We start from the raw sequence: 22,622 nt of genomic DNA on the forward strand, positions 1-22,622 counted from the left end.
AATAATAATAATAATAATAATAATAATAATAATAATAATAATAATGATAATAATAATAATATACTGTTGATATTTGAATTCCTATGGAGCTGAAAAATGAATACGAGTTTCCTATATTTGAACGACATACCCTTCACAGTCTTTAAATTGACTTCTTTTTTCTGTTTTTTCTGTATTTAATACCTTTATCAAAAATGCTTTGTTTGTTTTCAACTTGAAAATGAAATCCTAGATCTATCAAGTTCAAAACAAAGAAAAAACTGCAAAGTTATTAAATACACCACAGAGAAAACTTATTTGTGAGCTGTAGGCGATATAACTAAAATAAATCAAATTCATATTAAAATGCCTTTGTCAGCTTCCAAGCTCCATAATTTACGTAATTATTATAACAAAAATATTAATGCATGCAATCTGGCAACCGTGGTTGAATGTACAGTGAGAAGAGGGTCCAGTTCAGTGATAGGCTGTGACTTGCTGACATGAGTTGCCAGATTGACCAAAACTCTTTACTATTTAAATTTCTATTCAGCACATTTATCTGTAAAACAAACAAACAAACAGTTCATATAATAACCATTGTTGCTTTAAGAAGTTATGAATTGTTGAATTAACGTTTTTATTTGAATGATTTTTTTAGAAATTTATCCTGTGTTAATATGTAGTGAGTTGTGAATGGTTTATCAACAGTGAATATAAATGCAAATAGGCAATACAATCTGGCAACCCTGCCAGTCTGCTTTTTTTGTGTACCGCCTCGGGAATATCCGCTGTTCTGTCGATTTGTCCTGCCTTGTCAGACTTTCCTGCAGTAGCGCAAAATTATAGCTAATATTTATCGATCCATCATCCTACCACATCGAAAACCTTCTGCGGGTTTTTGCTTCGCGTCTGTGACTACGTAAAATAATTCAGTGTAACTTTGCCGAAGATTCTTACTTGGCAATGGCAGGAAGATTTTACAGTGCAAAATACTCTATCAGATTGTCCTAACGGTATAAAATAAACAGGTAGGATGATTTTACAGTGCAAAATACCTCATCAGATTCCAAGACCACACGCAAGTAGTAAAAAATGATGGGCGTGTTGTTCAGCGTGACAAAAATGACGCAATATTGATTTGCGCATGCGCAGTAAGCACTGGTCGGACAATCTGACGGCTAGGATGAAATGTCAGGACACCTGCAGAAATGAATGAGGAGCGAATATATCTCACTGTATTTCGACTTCACGCTGCCGGGAGGATTATCACACGGCGTCATTGATTAGGATGGTAAACAATAAAAATGATTGTATGTTCTAGTTGATTTGAAACCATATGAGAGATTTCGAGTAGATGGATATGACAGGGATGCAGAGGACGTTTGGCCTGAACATCGGTGTTCTCACAAAATATGCGAGCTAAATCTTGGCTGAAACACACGTCGCTAAGGATTTGAAAGGCGCACGAAAACTGGAGAAACTTGAATTCCCAGCTGTGTTTTAATATCATTTTAGGCTAGGTTTAGGGCTGTTTTAGGATTGGCCCGTCATTTTGATGGTTTCTCTACGCTTGGTATTCGTTGTTAATCGCCCTTCTGTGTGAGCGCATGCGCAATGGCAGGCCGCGAGCAGCATCAGCATCAACATCCGCAGGTGGAGATGAAGGAAGAGCTGGATGATGCGGAGCTGGCACTGCAGGGCATAAGTATGCTCCTCAACAACGGGTTCAAGGAAAGTGATGAGCTCTTCAGGAGATACAGGTAAGCCTACTGCAGCAAGAGCACAGTTGGTTTACTGCAACATACCTGACAACATACCTGACATACCTGTCAGTTAATGAGCAGGGCTAGCAGGTGTGTTTGAGCAGAAACATCACCAAACATACAGAACAGGGTAGTATACTGAAGAGTGTAGCTCAGGGGTGGCCAGTACAATTGTAGGTAACCTCAGGCCACCCCAATAAGATATTATTATTATTATTATTATTATTATTATTATTATTATTATTATTGTTTCCATTGTTGTTGCTGTTGTCATTATTATTGTTGTTGTCCGTGTGGTAACATACGTCATATGGCGTGAAACTGAACGACTTGATCAATCTTGCTCTGATAGGCTAATGTGAATAAAAACAAAACTCCCACTACAGCATCTCTGTTAAATCTGAACGATCATTACATCATTCTTCGACTGTGAGGATTGTCACTCAGTGTAATGTCATGCTGGAATAAGCAAGTTTTACTAGCTAACACAAAAGCAAACAATTCCTTGGGCATGTTATTTGGAGGCATAACATTAGATTTTTCAGTTTGTTATTAGCTATCGTTAGCTAATGATATTGAATTGTTAATGCTAAAATACAGCATAAGATGTAACCAAATGTTATGTTACCTATGACATTTTTGTAGCTTGGTAAACAACAAAAAATTGCTTAGGCGCTGGCCAGATAGGTATCCTACTCAGGCCATATAGAGATGGGGGAGCCACATTATGACATGCGGATTAGTATTTTGCCCCAACCGAGGTTTCCACACCACCCCCTAAACTGGGCACATCATCCCATTGTAAAATGTCAGGCTATGCTCCTGATTATACGCACTCCAACGTTTATGAATTATCATAATACATCAACCCTTGTTTTGTACAAAGAATTTCCAGAAATCTGCATTCGTGGTAATCAGTGTGTTTGCATTATAAGCCGTGTGACTTCAGCCATAGTTGAATAAATTTATTACCCAGTCCTACATAAATAAAGAGGATTTGGAGTGGGGAAGGGGGGGTGTCCACCTTCAGTCTAGGATGGAGAGGTCCAATTCAGTGGAGAAAATGCAGCTTGTTTAACATACAGAAAGTTATAGAACAATACTGAGACCAATTCCTAATTCATATAAATGTCTAAGAATTTGATTCTAATTCAGGTCATTTTTGTGCATTATGTGGCTGCTACATCCCTGCTGTGATCATTACAAGCCATATATTTGTTTGCTACAGCTGTTAAACCATCTGGTTGTGATTTCTTTATAGTCTGTCAATAACCAAGAAAAACAGGAACACATTTTCTGAAATAGCATAAGTGTAGTAATTACAAATTTGCTGATTCCTTGTATGTAATTTTTCCTCTCTACAGGACCCAAAGTCCATTGATGAGCTTCGGAGCCAGTTTTGTGTCTTTCCTGGTCAGTGTTTCTTACGAACCTCCATTATTATCACTAGTGCTGGCATTTAAATACCTATCTGGGAATAATTTAAGTTGAATGCAGTAATTATGTTGTGTTTGGCTTAACTCAGAGGTGGGAACTCTGAACCTGGAGTTATGTCATTTTTGAGCTCAGCGTGTTCAAACTCCAAAGTGGGGAAAAACATGGATGCCTCTATGAATGAATATGTCTGTGTTTTGTTATCAAAAAGCTAGCCATCTAATATTATGATGTATGGTCAATTTTATAGATTTAAACAACTAATATGTTTATGTTGATCTTGATTGACCTTAAAGTAAATACTATTCTAAAATCATTTAAAGTGGTGAAGTGATACTTACACTTGACAGTGTGGGTGGCCATGTTGACATGTCATATGCTGAACTCAGGACTGAGCAGTACAGAACTGCTATTACAGAATGCAGTTAAACATCATAATGAACAGAAATACAGTATATTATCATTCAGAACCTTAAAGAATATTTTTTGGAATGGTGATATTTTTCTGGGTTCCCTGAAAGTAATATATAATCCACTTTATGATTTGCTAACAGCAATTAAAATTATGTGGATATCAGAAATTGAGGCTTATTTTTATGCCCAGATATGTCTCTCTATGCCCAGATACAGTACCCATCATGCAATGAATCATTGAGGTCCATCTGGTCTTGTGGATGATGATAAACCTTCCACCTCCACAGAGAAAACAATTCATCTGTGGAGTTCAGTGATGGAGGAGGTGGAAAATAAAAGGGATATTTCCTGTTTACTTTTGGCCACACTTATTCCCATTCTTCATCTGAAATCTTCCATAGTGGGTGGCTTCCAAGAATTAAATTAGATGTAGTGTACTGTAGGGAGTAGACTTTGGATTACAGCAATCCATTGTATGATATTGCATATTATATAGTGATCTTGGCATTCTGTTGGCCAAGAACATTCACTGTGGTGTGTAGGGTTAGCATATTGTATTTGTTACTAACATACTTGAATTGTATGTTGAGTTTTAAACCTGAGTCTGATCATATTAGAAATAGAGCATTTGAAAAATGACCTGCAGAAGCATGCGGTTTTGCTAGTGGTTTAACTTGAGTGAGAAATTAATGCAAACTTTTTATAGACTGTATTATCTGAGTGCATTTTGCATCAAAGCAAAGAAAACTATGTACAAGTGGTCTGGGAAAACCCATCAGATGTTCCTGTGGCTGAGTTCTGAAGTCTGGAAAGTCAGGTTTTAACATACCTTGACATCTCTACATTAAGACAGCGTTAGTGTATTTTACCAAAATGACGCTGGAGTTGAAATTTTTTTATTCGGGTAATTTCTAACCTTACCTTTGGTGCCTGTCGCACAGTGAACCATGCTTTGATCAAGTTGCTGGATAGTTACATGCTGTAGCCTAATTAGTTCAGTTTGCAATCAGATAACTGCTGTCAAAATATCAGAGATACTCATGTTCTGTCACATCATCAAAACAGAGAAGTGCACTTATACACTCAGTACAGACCACAGCAGACAGCTTTTAAAAATTTTTAAAGACATAATAAAAAGACAGAATTCAAATGCAATTTTGTCAACCAAACAGAACTGACTGAAGATCAGAACTGACAGAGATCAGTCAAGTAAAGAAATGACTATGACAAGACTTGTGTTTAAATGTCATGAGTGACTTTCATTCCAGGTGATGAGAGATCTTGATGTAGATGATGCTGATAATCAAAGTGAGAACTCATTTCCCTTTGCAAACTCGTAATTCTTTAAAAATTAGCATCAGTGTTGCTTATCCATCAGTAGATTGGTTGATAGTGTTAGGTGAGACATCTTTCAGTGGAATTTGGGGGTAAGCAGATTTTAAAATGATGGAGATCACAAAAGATGCAAAAGAGAAACATTTTTCAGTTCAGAAATTCTGTAGATTTCAGAACTGTATATAGTGTATATAGTAGAATTTTTTCACACATATAGCAGTGCTTTGTGACCTCAAAATTGGAAAATTGCAGTCATAAAAATTGTTATCACATTCACTGATCTTGATTAGAAATAGAAGGATAGAGTGCATTATAAAGAGTAAGAGTTAGAATAAAAGAGGAATAGAGAAGGCAAAAGAGAGAGCTTTTCCACAATTAAACAGACCTGTATCATGACCCCATATGGGAGAGCTGCTGTTCTATAATGCAAACGTCGATGTCATTACCTGCCCTCAACACCGGAAGGAATTGCATTAGAAGGCTGAGGAGAGAAGCCCATTAAATATAATCAATACAAATCTACAGGAAGGGTTCATTTGTTTACCATGCAATTACATTGTGTTCAGGACAGGAATAGTACTAAATGAAGTGAAAAAGTAAAGTGAATTAAATTGATCAGGACCATCTAGCAGTTTATTATTTGTCACTGTGTTTTCTTAATATTTGGTTATGGTGTGATTTTGTACACGTACAATAGAGGCCCTTGTTCCATGATCCCAAAGAGGACCTGAAAGAAACAGTGTGGTCTAACCATCTTTCTTGTGCTAGTGGAGTAGAAAGATATAATAAATAATATGTAAAGGATCTGTAGAGACCCTCTTGACACATCCACTGATAATTATATATGGTATTTAACATTGTTTTTTTGTAATTACATAAAATATCAGGCACATTCTGCTATGTCAGTAATTCTTCTCCTTTTTCCTCAGTTTTTCTCTTTCTGTTTGTTAAAAGTGTCTTTGTGTATATTAAGAAAAGGTTCTTTGTTGTCAGTATTTGTTAATTTCCTCTGATTAGCACATTTTCCCCATCTCTGTTTCCCTGGTTTTATAATGCTTGATAATATAATCTGAGTTTGCAGATGAAAATGCAAACTTTCTGTTTCACCATAAATAGAATATTTTGTCTAGTAACATCTAGTTCATAAGTAAGTAAATAACTAATGTTGTATAGATATTGGACAGTGGGATTATAATTTGGTTGTACTGTACATAATGCTTAGGAAAGTTTGCAGCATGCAGTGTGTCAAGTTAAGCACATATGAAATATTTCTGCCTTTTAGTGGACACCCTGGCTAATGTGTGTGTGTGTGTGTGTGTGTGTATAATCTTTATTTCACCCATATATATATATATATATATATATATATATATATATATATATATATATATATATATATATATATATGAGTGAAATAAAGATAATAAAATATTATATAAAAAAATATATAAATCTGTACAGGTGTATCTGGCAGGTACAGCAGCTTTGTACAAGGTGTTTGGTATGGTAGAATTTTGATACCACTGCAGGTGGTATGACGTGATATTGTTAGACTCACTTTAGGCTAAATTTGTGCTAAAGTTTCACCATTTGAGACTTCCTCTTAACACTGACTGAATGTCAGTATAATTATTTTTATTTTTATTTTATTTCAAGTGAAGGCTTGATATTCCATTCATAGTTTCATTTCATACATCCCAGTTTTGTTCAACCAGTCAAGTCATCCAAATTCAAGATAAATTTGCTTCTTTACCGAACCACAAACTAAATGCTTAGTCATCTGTCACAAGTAAGAAAAGAAAGCTATTAAATGTGAATCAGACAGATGTTGTGTCATTACATGTGAAACATAATTAACTGCATCATCATTTCTAACAAGAATAATTAAATACCATTTATTAGCATTGAACAGACAAGGAATTAGCTGACTGTGTAACTCCCATGCAACTGCCTGAATAGCACTTAGTCCATAGTTATGCCTGAGGTTTGAATACTGATGAGCACAATTTCAGTATTAAATCCTCACTATGTGCGCTTAGCTTAATTCTGAGTACAGCCCTTGAGCTGATTTGATTGGATTGCAACAGCATACCGGGAACGGCGCAGGTCAATGCCCCCGTCCCTCAGGAGCACCAATACCTAACCACACCTCCTGACAAAAGTATTAATTCTAACTCCACCCCCTTTTACAATTAGTCTGTTCTTAGCCAGGCTACAGCCTGTGCCAGTGGCTATGGAAATGCTAAAAGATAAAAATCTGCCATCCCCTCACACTGAATGAATGGTCTTATGCCTCATGTTATGATCATGTGTTATAAGATAAAAAACATTGTTTTCTGTTCCTGCAGAATGCCATGATGACGTTTGAGGAGGAGAAGATGCAGATGGCCTGTGATGACTTGCGTACCACAGAGAAGCTGTGTGAAAGTGACAATGCTGGTGTCATCGAGACCATCCGCAATAAAATCAAGAAGAGTGTAAGCATGCATGTGTGTATATTTGTGAATGCAAACTGTAATGGTCATTCAAATAGCACCTCTTTGATTGTATATGTTAATGGCAGTGAGAGAGAGTGAAACAGTGAATGAGAGTGAGAAAATGAATGAGAGACTGGGGCACCCTATATTATTCTGTCATACATAATGAAAAACCATCTGCTCCGTGGGGTTGCCAGATCCATTTTTGTTCCTCCCTCTTCAGATGGACTCTCAGACGTCAGGATTGGCAATAGTAGATCGGCTGCAAAGGCAGATAATAGTGGCTGACTGTCAGGTCTACCTCGCTGTGCTCTCGTTCATCAAACAGGAACTGTCAGGTATAATCCTGAATTCTTTACATTGATTAGGATTGGTTGATTAAAATCGCTGCACTCAGAGATGGTTATGATGCAGTAACCTGTAATATTGATTGAATTATTCATGTGCAGTAATTTCAGGACTATGTCTGGTACAAGTTTCTAAACTGTAATTCCATGTCCTATTTTATTCACTTTACGTTATTATTGTTTGCTTTTTGTAATTTGCTATTTCAAAAATGACAGCTACCAAATGACCATATGCGATCTAATGCGATGTGAAACAAATGCCCTAACATTACCTCCTTCTCCATTTCCATTTATTGCAGCATACATTAAAGGAGGCTGGATCCTCCGCAAGGCTTGGAAGATGTACAATAAATGCTACAGTGATATTAGCCAGCTTCAGGAGGCGTGTCGCAGGCGTTCCTCTGATCAGGCAAATCACAATACGCCTGCTGCTGAGAGCAATGGCGGGCTGACGGAGGAGGCACTGGGGCGTCTGAAGGGCTCAGTCAGTTTTGGCTATGGCCTTTTCCATCTCTGCATCTCTATGGTTCCTCCCCACCTACTGAAGATTGTCAACCTGCTGGGATTCCCAGGAGATCGACACCAGGGCCTGGCATCACTCATCTACGCCAGTGAGAGCAGAGACATGAAGGCACCACTGGCCACGTAAGCTTTGGTTATTGAAAAATTCATCCTTAATTTCCTAATAATGTTATATGTTTATAAATTCTAGTTTTTTCGTACCACAGCATTGTTGAATTCTTGATTCTGTGCTAATACAGACAGCAAGATGGAAAGCAGGTATGGGCTGTAATCAGGAGAAAAGCCATTAGTGGATGCCCATGCTATTACACACACATTCATTGTGTTATCTTTTGTGATCTTTGTGCCTCTCTCATGCCCACCTTGTCCTCTTCCAGGCTAGCTCTCTTGTGGTACCACACAGTGGTGCAGCCCTTCTTTGCTCTGGATGGCTCTGATTCCCGGGCAGGGCTGCTTGAAGCCAAAACCATTCTGCAAAAGAAATCAGTAACTTACCCCAACTCCTCTCTCTTCATTTTCTTCAGAGGACGAGTGCAGAGATTAGAGGTGGGTGTGTGTAGCCCCAAAAGGCTAAGATCTATACTGTTTCTTAGTTACGTGATAAAGCACGTATAAGCAAAAAAAATGTAAACTGAAAATTTTGAATAATACTTGTTTTGTTAATATTTTTAACAAAACAATGACTGTTGTGAATATGAATACCTCAAGTAGGACAACATTTCTTTCAACCAGCCCATGACATCTGATGTCATCATTGTGTTTCATATTCCTCCCACTCCTGAGCCAGACACACTACCCCTGCAGACATACCTTTAAACACAAGCACCTACCTTTAGGTCTGAAAAAAGATCAGTGGATAGAAAATGAAGAAGCAAATTATTTTTTTTCTTTGCTGTAAAATATAATATGATGTAACATAATTTGAAAGAGACAGTTTCATCAAAATAGAGAGCTACAAACAGTTTAATGATTTAAAAAAAAAAAAAAAACTATTTCTGCTTCAATTATTTTGAAGTGAATGATTTTGTTAAGTTTTACTGCAACAGGCAAATGGAACAGCATTGTTTGGGTGAAATTTTAAAAGGACTGACTGAACATTACACATTCAAACCATTCTTTGTGGTGGTTTTATGTATAATGTTGACTCAGATTCCAGACTGTCAGGATTCATTTGAGGAGATGCAAGTGCAGATTTTTAACGTATGAAGTACAAAACAACTAAAACTGTGAACACAAGAACCATGAAACAGAAATAAACAGAAAATAAGACAAAACATTTAAACTATATGGTATACTATGTGTAAACTATATGGTACACACACAAACATAATAACACCAACAAACGCTTGACAATAAAACACTGAAACACAGGAACGTATATAATCAGGGTAAAAATGAGGCACAGGTGCAAGTGATAGGAAACATGCTGTGACATGTTGGGGCTGATGGGTAATGTAGTGCAGCACCCTATTTGGTGCTATCATGAAACAGACACAAAAGTTTATTGTGTAGCTTTGTAGTTTGTATTCACATTATTCAGCTGCATTCAACAAAAAAAAAAATATGTTTAGTTTGTATGAGTAGCTAGATAACAATTTGGCTAACCATTAAACTACCTTGCTAGCGCAGCAGAATAGATAGCTATTTAAAAAAAAGTTTATATAACGTTTTAAAAAACAGATTCTGTGTTACTGTTTTTATTTTAATTTTAATAATAATTTTTATTATAACGAATGAGTCACGGATTTCATGAACTTCCCGAAGCGCGACAGCGCGTGCGTCCAAGTTTTCACTGACTGTGTTTACTTTTGACACGTGTGTTTTATTTTGGTTTCTGTCCTGTCTCCGCCCCTGTAATGTATTGGTTGTTCCTAAGATGTTTCAGCTGTTCTGGGTTATGTGCTTTGATTTCGTTGTGCATTTAAACCCCTTGTGTTTCATTGTCACTTCACATGTCACTTCACGTGTCACTTCACTTTGAAGTATCGTGTTCCTGTGTTTTGCCTCCAGAGCCATACCAACCCTTTGTTCTTCGTCCTCGTTTCCTGGTGTTTTGATCCTCCTCTCGTCCTCGTTTCTTGGTTTTTCGTCTCTGCCTAGTTTTGCCCGTTTGCTCATCGCCTGACCCTGTGCCTGTTTTTGACTACATTTTTGCCTATCGATTTGGATTTGTCTGCCTGTATCTTTAATAAATGCTTTAACTGCACTTGCATCCGTCTCAACCCTGATTACATGACAGAATGGAGAAAAGCACTATTTTGAGGGAATTTTTAAAGTGTTGAAATAACTTTACACATAAAAAACAATCAAAATTGTTGTTTGGGCTTAAATGTTTGACTGTAACTAATTATTTTCAAGAAATAAACCATTTTTGCTTGATTGATTAAATCTTTGGAGACGAAATGTAGAGATACACAATAGGATTTTGAAATAGGAGTCTGAAAGCTGACTATTGTGGCACAGGAGTATGAGGAATAGAAAACATACAGATGACATCAGATCGCATGGGTTGGATAAAATAAGTGAATAAATAAGGAATGTAAATAACTAAGACAGCTGGACATACCAAAGACAATTATAATGATATATTTACTGTATTTTTTGTACAACTATAAATTCATGCATGTATCTAATCAGACAATCAGGTCACAGCGGTCCAATGTATAAAATCATACGGTTATAGCTTCAGGTAATGTTCAGGGTAATCAACCATCAGAATGGGGGAAAAATGTGATCTCAGTGACTTTGACTGTGGCATGATTGTTGGTGCCAGACGAGCTGGTTTGAGTCTTTCTGTAACTGCTGATCTCCTTGGATTTTCACACACAACAGTCTCTAGAGTTTACTCAGAATGGTGCAATAAAGACAAAAACATCCAGTGAGTGTCAGTTTTCCAGACAGAAACACCTTGTTGATGAGAGAGGTCAACGGAGAATGGCCAGACTGAAAGAAAGACTGACAGGTCGACAGTTTGAGCTGACAGAAAGGCTGCAGTAACTCAGATAACCACTCTGTATAATTGTGCTGAGCACAACATGTCAAACCTTGAAGCAGATGGGTTTCAACAGCAGAAGATCATGTTGAGTTCCACTTCTGTCAGCTAAGAACAGAAAGCTGAGGCTGCAGAAGGCACAGGCTCACCAAAACCACATCTGAGGGCAATACAACACCTTTGGGACGTGGTAAAATGGAAGATTTGAAGTATTAAAAGCACCTGAAAAATTTGCAAGAATTGTGTGATGCAATCATGTCAACATGAGCCAGAATCACAAAGGAATGTTTCCAACATCTTGTGGAATCCATGCCACTAAGAATTAAGCCTGTTTTGCAAGCAAAGGGATGCCCTACCCAGTATTAGTATAGTGTTCCTAATAAAAGTTCTCAGTGTGTATATGTCTCGATTCTCAACTATTTCTACTATTTATATAAAGATTCTACAGTCTGTTTGAGCTAAGCATATATCATCTCATTTTTTGCTCACATGAAATCATCAAGAACATCCACTAGCCTTTTGCTTTACTATTAGTCCTTTCATTAATCTTTAGGGATACTGATTTAATATTAAACTGTGAGCTTTTTTTCCTCTCAGTGCCAAATAAACAGTGCACTGGCATCTTTCCATGATGCCCTGGAGTTTGCTTCAGACCAAAGAGAGATCCAACATGTGTGTCTCTATGAGATCGGTATGATTCTTGTATATCCCATACAGTATATAAATACTTTGAAGATTGCAGTGGTCAAAGTGTGTTATAAAAATCTTGTATACTGTGTGTGTATGTCTCAGGGTGGTGCAGTATGATTGAGATGAACTTTGAAGATGCTTATAAGGCTTTTGAAAGACTGAAAAATGAGTCCAGGTGGTCACAATGCTACTACGCTTATCTAACTGGAGGTATGTTTCATCATTTTTTCAGTCTGAGGTTTTTGTAAGGGATATGAGGGACACTTTAGGGGAATGCTCTAATAGGAAAATAATCAGTGTCGGGGTTGTGTTATGCAGCCGACTTAAAGCAGAGTTTCATTGTTCTTTTGTTGTTTAAGAATGACACATCATACATTTTATTGATTTATAGTTACATTACATGTTGTGGAACATTCACAAAACAAGTTCATTCCTGTTATCAATTAAGTTATGAAGTTATAAATAGTCATTCTGTCACCATCCTCTTTTCTCTCTTTTGAGATTGATAAGACAGACAAATGCAACTTGTCAAAAGTCAGAATCAGGAACCAGGAGACCAGCCAAGAGTCAGGTTGTAGAAGTATAGGAAATATATTAAGTGCACACAAAAAGCAAAATAAACAAAAAAAAGTGATGTGTCATAATGCTCTGATCATCAATGGTTTCCATGTCTCTGGATTATGAATGGTATCTGGTCTGGTCTGGTATGATGTGGTATTGTATGTCTCTAAAAACTCACAGCTTAAATACAGACATCTTCAGGTACAAGTCCACGTTATCAACCCCTCATGAAAACTATTTCCTAAGCATAAGAGGAGAGCGTGAAAAACAATAAGATATACCTAACAAAATCGTTTAGTGCTTTTCTCAGAATTCTTCTCAGAATAACCTGTTTACATGTCAGTTGTCAGTTGGGCAAAACTAAAATGAACATAATCAAATAAACAAGGAAAACATCCCACAATTGAGAAACTGTAACGTATAGACTCCGCTGTCCTGAAGACTTTCCTGTAGCAGAAAACATAAAGTTACAGTTTCCAGTTATAAAGCGCTACCACAGGAGACTTCCATAAATGGTGAATAAATGTCTCACACAGAAACCTTCACCGTATCAATGAATACATACATTTTAAAATTATTTATGTGGAGCATCCGCCATATAAGTTCCTGTGTAAATTGGTAAAATAAACATGATAGCATACTATAACAAGTGCATTCATATAAACCTTGCAGCCAGAACTACTCTCAGAGCTGAAGACCAATCAGAATTGACAATGATTATTGACAGTGGCATTATATTATAATATAATGGTTGGTCATTTGTGTTCATTTATATCCCACACCAAGTATGCCAGGGTGCGTCGGGTGATTTGGACGGTGCAAACACTGTTTTCCAAGACGTACCTAAGCTCTTCAAACGCAAGAACAATCAGATCGAGCAGTTTGCATTCAGGAGGGTGAGTTTGTTACTACTAATAAACATAATTAGCAAACAGTTATCATATGCTCTAAGTTGACCTCCTGCTCTTGATACCTCTGTTCACTTCTCTTTTTCACTGATTTTACAGGCAGAGCGATTGAGGAAGCTGGGGGCCACACAGGAGCTGTGCATTCTGGGAGTTGTAGAAGTTCTCTACCTGTGGAAGGCTCTTGCAAATTGCTCATCCTCCAAACTGCAGCTCATGAGCCAAGGTGAGATAAAGTTCACTTTTTTTTTGCTCCCTCAGGTTCAGTGTAGAACCCTACAAAAGAGTGTTTTCCTATTAAACAAAAGGACTCCGAGAACCCTTAACTCTCAAATGAACCCCTCAATGAGCCATTTCTAGGAGTATGATCTGTATTAGACCTCATATTAGTGTTTTGACTTTGATTCTTAAAAAGGTTTGTAGGCAGCACTGTTGAAGGAAAAAATTTGTGATCTAGAATGGTCTAAAATATTTTTCATCCAATGACCGCAAGATTTTAGATATCTTTAGACAGACTGTTTTAACCACTGCATTTGTTAAACTGGCCACTGTTAAATATCCACTGACGAAAGCACAACCAACATGGTGCTGGCAAACATAGTCCCTATGTATGGAGATTTTTGGGACAACCTGTACTTGAAACATTGACATATTCTGTTGTTTTGAGTAGGCAACTGCATCAGATCACAATACCGTCTTGGCAACTTCTACTCCTTAAATCTATAGGTTTGTCAACTCTATCCCTCAGCTGTTTAAGGATCATCTAAGAAATTTTAATTTTGTAATATTTAAGGGTATATTAAAAACAGTATTGAAACACAGTCCATCACTAAGAAAGAATAAATTGAGCAGGTGTCTAGTGTTGCTTTGGTTTTGCCTGGCTTTGCCTTTTTTTGTCTGACCCTAACCTTTCAGCTTCTTTCTTCTCTCAGTGCTGCAGGGTCTGGACGACCCATCTTGCCAGGGTTTAAAACACCTGCTTCTCGGTGCTATACAGAAATGTCTTGGAAACATTAAAGATGCTGTCCAGGTTTGTTTCCTATTAATCTGAATGTTAAAGCCATATGCTTGACAGTCTGCCATCCTGTAAAACTCCCAATCTAACACGGCCTTAACTGTATTCAGATAGTCCAGAGGATCTTGATTAGTTAGATCAGGTGTGTGAGATTGGAACCAGAACAGCTTAGAATCATGCAGAACATGTGTCTGATACAGTGTGGCTGTTGTTTACAGTCTGATTAATGTACTCCGTGTTTATACTGTCGTTCAACCATACAGTCGTACCAGATGGCAGTCAGGGATGAGCTGGGTCGACTGAACAACTCTTACGTGCAGCCGTACGCCTACTACGAGCTAGGATGTGTGTTATTAGCTAAACCTGAGGTAAGCTTAAAAAGCTGAGGAAACCCAGCAAATACAATTGTTTTATTTTTGTAAATGTAAATATTTTTCAAAATGATCTTTTATCTTGGCATCAAGACACCTGTAGCATGATGTATGAAAAGTGTATAAAAGTATAAACCATAAGGAGGAGAGTAATCCAAACAATTCATCGCGATGAAAGTCACATTGGCGATTATTGTATAGTCCTTGTACATGCAATAATTTTAAACAGTTTTCACATCCTTTTCATAATTGCATTTGAATAAATTGTATATTATTTTAAACATTGCAACTATGCATCTTCCTATATAATCTATTACTACATTTCATGCCATATATAATGATTAAATTATGCTGTATATTCCATGCTTTAATTAAACCCTGCCAGAAATATGAAATAACAAATGTGCTGGTATCATTGTAAATTACAGTAAACAATTCTCTTTTTTTTGTTTGCTTGTAGACTTTGAGTAAAGGAAGGTCATTGTTGCTTCAGGCAAAGGTAAGCAATATGTATCCTTGAGCATTGCGTAGTGTTTTACAGCATACACACACTAGCAGCCTGTGATGTAAATAGGAAGCAAAGCAAAAGGCAAATAGAAGGATTCTGTGATAGAACGTCATTGAACTGAAACTGTGACCAAGCGAGAAGCACTGTCTGTGACTGTCACTAGAGGAGGCACTTAGACTGACACAGTGGACAAATCAGGGTTGAAGATTATTATTGTCAAAGATGGGGTCAAGGCAAAGGGAAATAAATTCTCAAAATCCAAACTGTCGGACAAAGGTCAGAAGAGAAAATATCAGATATGACATCTACAACAAGAAAATTAAGAAAAACATGATTCAACGACTCTGACATACAGATGAATTTCACAAAATGAAATACTATAAATACATACAATGACTGAGCACTTTATTAGGAACACCTGTACACCTGCTCATTCATGCAATAATCTAATCATGTGGCAGCAGTGCAATGCATAAAATCATGCGTATACAGGCCAGCAGCTTCAGGTAATTTTCACATCAATCATCAGAATGGGGACAAAATGTGATCTTAGTGATTTTGATCGTGGCATGATTGTTGGTGTTAGATTTTTTGTTGGCGTCAGAGTATTTCCTATAACTCTATTATCTGCTGGGATTTTTACACACACCATTCTCTAGAGTTTACTCAGAATGGTGCAATAAAGAAAAAACATCCAGTGAGTGTCAGTTCTGCGGACAGAAACACCTTGTTGATAAGGGAGGTTCATGGAGAATGTCCAGACTGGTTCAAGCTGACAGAAAGGCGACAGTAACTCAGATACCCACTCTGTACAATTGTGATGAGAAGTAAAGTATCGCAGAATGCACAACACCTTGAACCTTGAGGCAGATGGGCTATAACAGCAGAAGAGCACATCGAGTTCCAATTCTGTCAGCCAAGAACAGAAAGCTGAGGTGGCAATGAGCAAAACTAGACAGTTGAAGACTGGAAAAACGTAGCCTGGTCTGATGAATCTTGATTTCTACTGAGGCACACAGCTGGTAGGGTCAGAATTAGGCACCAACAGCATGAAACCATGGACCCAACCTGCCTTGTGTCAATAGTTCATCCTGGTGGTGGTGGTGTAATACTGTGAGGAATTTTTTCTTGACACACTTTGGGCCCATTAATACCAATCATCGCTTGATCCCTTCATGGGATGTCCATCTTCTAATGGCTACTTCCAGCGTGATAACGCACCATGTCACAAAGCAAAAGTTGTCTCAAACTGGGTTCATGAACAGGTCAATGAGTTGAGTGTTCTTCAGTGACCTTCCCAGTCACCGGATCTGAATCCAGTAGAACACCTTTGGGATGTGGTAGAACGGGAGATTCACAGCATGAGAGTGTACCTGCGTGATGCAATCATGTCAACATGGCCCAGAATCTCAAAGGAATGTTTCCAACTTCTTGTGGAATCCATGCCATGAAGAACTGAGGATGTTTTGAGAGCAAAGGACGGCACTACCCTGTATTAGTATAGTGTTCCTAATAAAGTGTAGTCTGTACCAAATACAGTCTGAATGGCTACTGCTTAAAAATATACAGGGGGCAGCATGTAACATTCCACATGTCACCTGTATTATAAAAGTTCCCCCAGGACACGATGAGACTAATTCTGAAGAACAGGTCTGAACAAACTGAAAGAAAATATATCAGTAGAGCAGAAATGGAAAAGTTTGGTGAAATTTGGTGAAATGGGAAACTAAAAAGGAAGTCCCAAACAGTATTATTATACAATAAGGTACTTTAACATGTCAGAACTTAAGCTATAGTAAACTGATTTTCAGTTATATCCTAAAAAAAAGCCATATAAGCATTGTTTAGCTAATATAAGCTAATATAAACATTGTTTTGTTTTTTTGCATATAGCTGTTTTTCACTGTCCTAATTCACTTCACTGTAAAGCGAGTTGAAGTAGTGAGTGTGTGTATGTTTGCAGGAGAACTGTACAGGATATGACTTTGAGAACAGACTGCATGTGCGAATCCACACGGCCCTTGCGTCTGTGAAGGAAGTGGTCCCTCTGTGACCCCAACCGATCCAGGAAGTGCATTTTACAGGGACCAGTCCTGTTTGGCACCTTTTAAAATGCGAGCCATAAAAGAAAATTCTCTTTCTTTTTTTGTGAAAACCAAAATGATGACAAATTATTTTCTAGTTGGATAGGTTGATCACAGTAATGTTTCTTTCCTCATTTCTTATGTTCAAGGTGGATTTCTTGTTTTTAAGTAGTAGATTATGCTTAAAGTTGAGTGTATTGCCACATTTTTGTTCATTTAAAGGTAGCTGATCCATTATACTAATGAATGTTTCTGTTTCTGAATGTTTTGCTTTTCAATATGTATTGAGTTTTAGACAGAACATCTGGAAAGGGTCAGAAAATGTTCTGAATTTGGGTGGCTTTGTTTTTTTTTTTATAATTTATGTTAATTTAAGAATGAGTGTCATGAGAATAATACTAGATTAACACTACCTACCTAACACTACCTAACACTATTACTAGATTTACACACACACGTTAATGTCAGAGGATGGTATTATTCCGACTAAGGTCTCTGTCACATTTCAACGTTTTCTCTAATAAGAATATTCCCACATATTCCCACTGAAAGAAATAGAATTTAACCCTAATTTTTCAGTTTACAAAACATATGAACATATCTACATGTGATCTCTAGTAGCCCTGAAAATAATTGAAATAATCACTGTGGAATAATAAATTGTTTAATATGTTTTAATGCCCAGATAACTACTATAATGGCTCAAGAGCATCACTTAATATCTTGCTCAGTTACTGGGATTTAAGAACATAAGATAAGATAAGATAAGATAATACTTTATTAATCCCCAGATGGAGAAATTATAGTGTCACAGCAGCAGAGATGGAGATGAAGTGAGATGAAGGTCTCCTTGTTCATCTGCCAAACCAAATAGCTCAGTAGTGAACAGGCTCACATTTGTCAAGAGGGATTTCAGTATCTCAGATATCTCAGATGTATATTATGAACAATTTTCAGCTGGTTAGCTGAGTATGCAGGTTCTGCAGCTAAAGAAGGTCCTGTTTCCTTTGAAAATCAGCATGTCAGATGTGACCGGTTTAAAGACAGCAACCCTTACACTCGCCACATTAGTTTTACTAGTTTAGAAGTAGTTTTAAATGGGAATATGTAGATTTAGAACTGTGTTAACAAATTTGAACCAAAGACCAATCTATAGTATCACAATAGACCATACCAGTGGAGTTAACCATTTAAAATTACACTTTTGAATTTAGGGATATTCAGGGGTATTCAACTAAAATTTGCGAAGGTTCAGCTACAAAGGTGCGGATAAGTGACTAACATGACTGAATGACAACAGTTACCTTTTAATGCTGAACCATTAATGATTAGTTTGTGGATATAAATAATGCAATTTCAAGTCGTTATGTTTTGACAGTGGTGCTTCACATTACAATTTTATCTAGTGCTACAAAAGGATGAGATGGATGTTTTAAACATAAAGTGAAGAATAAACCCATATATTTCTCTGTCCAGTCATCTTTAAACATTCTGTTTTCCTCATCAAGTCATGTAGTCATGTCACTAATCAGAGCAGAGTGGGTAGGCTAAATGAAACTGGAGTCATCAAACTATGGCCAGTTTTTTTCTTTTTCGATTCAGTCTGCTGAAATACTATGCTGGGACTAGCATTTCGATGATTCCTGCTTTAGAGCATTACTGATTAGTTTGCAGACACACACACATTAGACATTGCTATCTCGGCTACAGTTCACTAATCAGTGTTTTTTTTCAGTGATCAAATGTGCTGAGTGATATTCACTGCATGTGTTGTCTGCATTGCAGTGACTTGTGTATGCAGTTTAATAGTCTAAAATCTGTAATCATACTAACGTCCCATCATTAAGACAAGTTTGAGGTGTGCAAAAATCAGAATTTCTATCCAGTCAATAAATCAGTTGTCTTCATTATCATGCTGGAAATATGTTTGCCACTGCCAGTGTAGGAGAGAGAGAGAGAGACCATGTTCCCAAAACTGTGAGAAAAAAGTGATTATTCAAGGAACTGATTACACATGGATACTGTCTTGGGTTTGATTATGAGACATACAGTAAGATACATAATAAAAATATAACCATCTTACCAGAATATTGACCATATTTAAATATTCCTTCTCTGCAGGAAAAACAAGATCACTAAATCAGATTGCTACTGTATCTAACCCTTTACAATTGTCCTCAATATTATGATAAGTCCAGACTATCAGATATGTTATTCAGTTATGAGCCCAATTGACTGGTCTTTTTTTTTAACTATACACTTAAAGTGCATACAAACAAGTATACATAATGTCCACTCAAATCTAAATAATATTTTATAGCCTAATATTTCAGTAATAGTAATAGGATTACATCAAAAAAAATACCTAATTTCTGATATGATTTTCTACACTGGAAAGACTCTCTGGCTGCATAAGATGTGAGGAGCCCTTCTCTAGAGATCTGTACAGGTTTCTTTAACATTTCTGAACCTCTCAATCTAATTTAATAGCTGCTGTTACATTAAGATGATTTAATCAGGTTTGTTAGATGACATATTCTTGAAGCATTAAATAATCAGCCTGTTACCCCACAGTTGCATGAGATACTAATAATCGCTGCATATGCTGCCTAGACTGAAACACTACAAATATATTCATATGGTTAAATATGTTCAGATAGATTTCCTCATAGTGTTGTACCTTCCAGTGAAGTTTGTTTCAGTAAAACACATCATCCTCAACTTATCCAAGTTTTCTGAAGACATTTATCAGCTAGATAGGGTATTAGATCTAAACTTTACATGAAGGATGATCTCTAAGCACTGATTCTGACCACTGATACATTTACCAGCCCAAAGCTGGAACCCCAGTGGGTTCCTCGGTTGTCCATCTGGGTGTTTTTAAAGGTTCTATGTCAAATACTACAACAGAGTGTTTCCCTATCAGGCTTGAAAACTAGAACACTTTTAGATATATGCCTCTTTGCTATTACTCACTTCTTTTCTATTTCATCTATCACAAAAAATATTCTTTTAATTCACTTTCAAATAAAAGGTGACTATACAGGTTTATTTATGTTTCCCAAAGTAGAAATACGTGCTCCCAAAGGTACAGCAGTGGTTTTTAAGGTCCAATTATGTACCTTAATGAAATTCTTTTAGAATTATGATCTTGTATGATCAAAAGACATACTTTGCCAGTGACGAGCATTTGTATCAAAAAAAAAATTTTAAAAATGAGATTGCTTACTTTAAGGCTGTACTCTGATCTTTCCATGCTAATGACTTGCCTTTCTTTGAGCAAGGTTTTCTTTCATTCACCATCATTTCAATTTAAAATATGGAGGATGAAGTGTGATTTGTTCTTTCTTCTTTGGCAATGCTTACATTCAAATATGGCAAATATGTACAGTATTTTGATTGTGTGCAAAATAAGTCAAAGTCTCACATCTGTACTGATCATTTGTGTGCTTTACTGTTAAGTGCCCAGGTATTGTGTTACTATGTTAACCCTATATGCATAACCATAACTAACATTCTGTAAAGTAATGTCACTGAGTGTGTATGAGTGGCAATTCTGCCAGCTGTCCCTGAATTAAAATGTGTTGTTAATACCTTTTCACATCATGGTCATGAAATCTGTAACTTTGATTTCTCTCAGAATCTGTGAACGTACTAGCTACTGCATGTAGGGTTCAGAACCAAACCAGCTTTTGTGCCACAGGCTCAAATTTCACACAAAAAGGGGATTAAGCAGGTGCTTGCTATAACTATACAGCAAAAAAGTTTGAAATGTCACTGCTATTATTAAACAATCAAATTCAGCATTAAAGCCTTTTATGTCTTTTACATTCCACACACAACTCCACAATATTCCCAGAGTTTTCTATATATTTACAACATATTTCTGAAAGTTCTTGTAAATGTCTATTTTGGGACTATGTCAGAGATAGTCCAGCATTAGAAATTCTGGACCATAGATGCAGTAGAATCAGATTTTGAGGCTTTGTCCATCAAGTCCTCAGAGTCTCAGGGGCTAATGATTCACATCAGAAAAATTCAGCATTGTTACAGGAATTGTATGTCTTGTTTGTGTTTTCTTCATTAAACTGGACAAAATGTAAAAATACAACAAATAAATTAATAAGAACAAATGCATGTTGTCCTGTCAGTTTATTCCAACACCTGATTACTGTCATGAATTCCATTCAGCCTGTGCTTTCAAATAAAAATGCACACTATTGTGCTTCGGGTTTGTATAATAGGAAACCAATATATATAACATTAATAACAATGTTATTATGAGGCTACTGCACTGACAAGCAAGCAATATGGTGTAAAAAAAAAAAAAAAAATTGTGCATAGCTTCACTGATGCTGGATGTAGAAATAAGCACCCTGGACAAAACAAAATTACCCACCAATTACACTGCCTTATTGTATATTTTCAATAGACTGTGCACCTAGGTGAATATAATTTAGCCAAAACTGAACTTTATTTGGAACATCATATGAATATGGGGTAGGACTCAACTTTGCTCTCAGAACAGCCTAAAATATTGAGAGAGAAAAATCACGGCATGGATTCCACAATATCATAGAGACATTCCTTTAAGATTCTGGTCCCTGTTGACATAATTGCATCAGATTTGTCAGCTGTGCATTCATGCTATGACTCACCCACTGTACCACATCCCCAAGGGTGCTCTGCTGGAATCACAGCTTGTGACTGAGGAGGTCACTGAAGTACACTGAACTCATTCTTGTGCTTTGTAACATGGAACCTCTTTATGCTGTATGTATTAATTCATCATAAAGTTACATTTTATTTATATACCGCTTTTAACAATTAATATTGTCACACAGCAGCTTTACAGAAAACTGGATATAAATTTAGAGAGTGTATGTGTGTGAGAGAGAGCGAGAGAGAGAGAGAGAGAGAGAGAGAGAGATGAAGAGAGAAAACTGAGAAAATCAGGAACAAGAAAAACATAGGAGATTTTCATCATTTTCATTTTCATCAGTTCTATGTTATCATCAGTTCTCTATTATAATACAAAAAAGTTATGCATTATAAATTTTTAAAATAGAAAATAGAGTTCCTGGAGACTGAGAATAACTTTTACAACATTTTATTTAAGCCACAGTTAACACACAGTTACGCTTGATCCAAAATAGCTTTTTATTCACTATATAAATTGTAAGTGACAAACTTATATAGCGCTTTTATCCAAAGCGCTTTAC

The 22,622-nt window shown here is 36.7% G+C and overlaps 1 protein-coding gene across 3 annotated transcripts; it reads left to right on the forward strand.

Annotated features, from left to right (window-relative positions):
• Nucleotides 1-567: 567 nt before the first annotated feature.
• Nucleotides 568-21,533, forward strand: ttc39c (tetratricopeptide repeat domain 39C). 3 transcript variants are annotated; one of them, XM_047158072.2, is made up of 14 exons: nt 568-1,742; nt 3,110-3,158; nt 7,277-7,417; nt 7,629-7,743; nt 8,052-8,397; nt 8,652-8,820; nt 11,864-11,957; nt 12,059-12,166; nt 13,304-13,413; nt 13,525-13,648; nt 14,355-14,452; nt 14,701-14,805; nt 15,269-15,307; nt 17,280-21,533. In XM_047158072.2, exons 1-14 carry the CDS (start codon nt 1,597-1,599, stop codon nt 17,367-17,369), a joined length of 1,734 nt encoding a protein of 577 aa, XP_047014028.1. In that variant the 5' UTR covers nt 568-1,596; the 3' UTR covers nt 17,370-21,533. The 3 variants fall into 3 exon arrangements, with proteins under 3 accessions (XP_047014028.1, XP_017332999.1, XP_053539399.1); XM_017477510.3 differs by having other exon boundaries at nt 571-1,742; nt 7,277-7,405; XM_053683424.1 differs by lacking the exons at nt 568-1,742; nt 3,110-3,158; nt 7,277-7,417; nt 7,629-7,743 and adding an exon at nt 8,481-8,532 and having other exon boundaries at nt 8,379-8,397.
• The last annotated feature ends 1,089 nt before the right edge of the window (nt 21,534-22,622 follow it).

The sequence above is a fragment of the Ictalurus punctatus genome, chromosome 10 (assembly GCF_001660625.3).
Source record: "Ictalurus punctatus breed USDA103 chromosome 10, Coco_2.0, whole genome shotgun sequence".
Classification (NCBI taxonomy): Eukaryota; Metazoa; Chordata; class Actinopteri; order Siluriformes; family Ictaluridae; genus Ictalurus; species Ictalurus punctatus.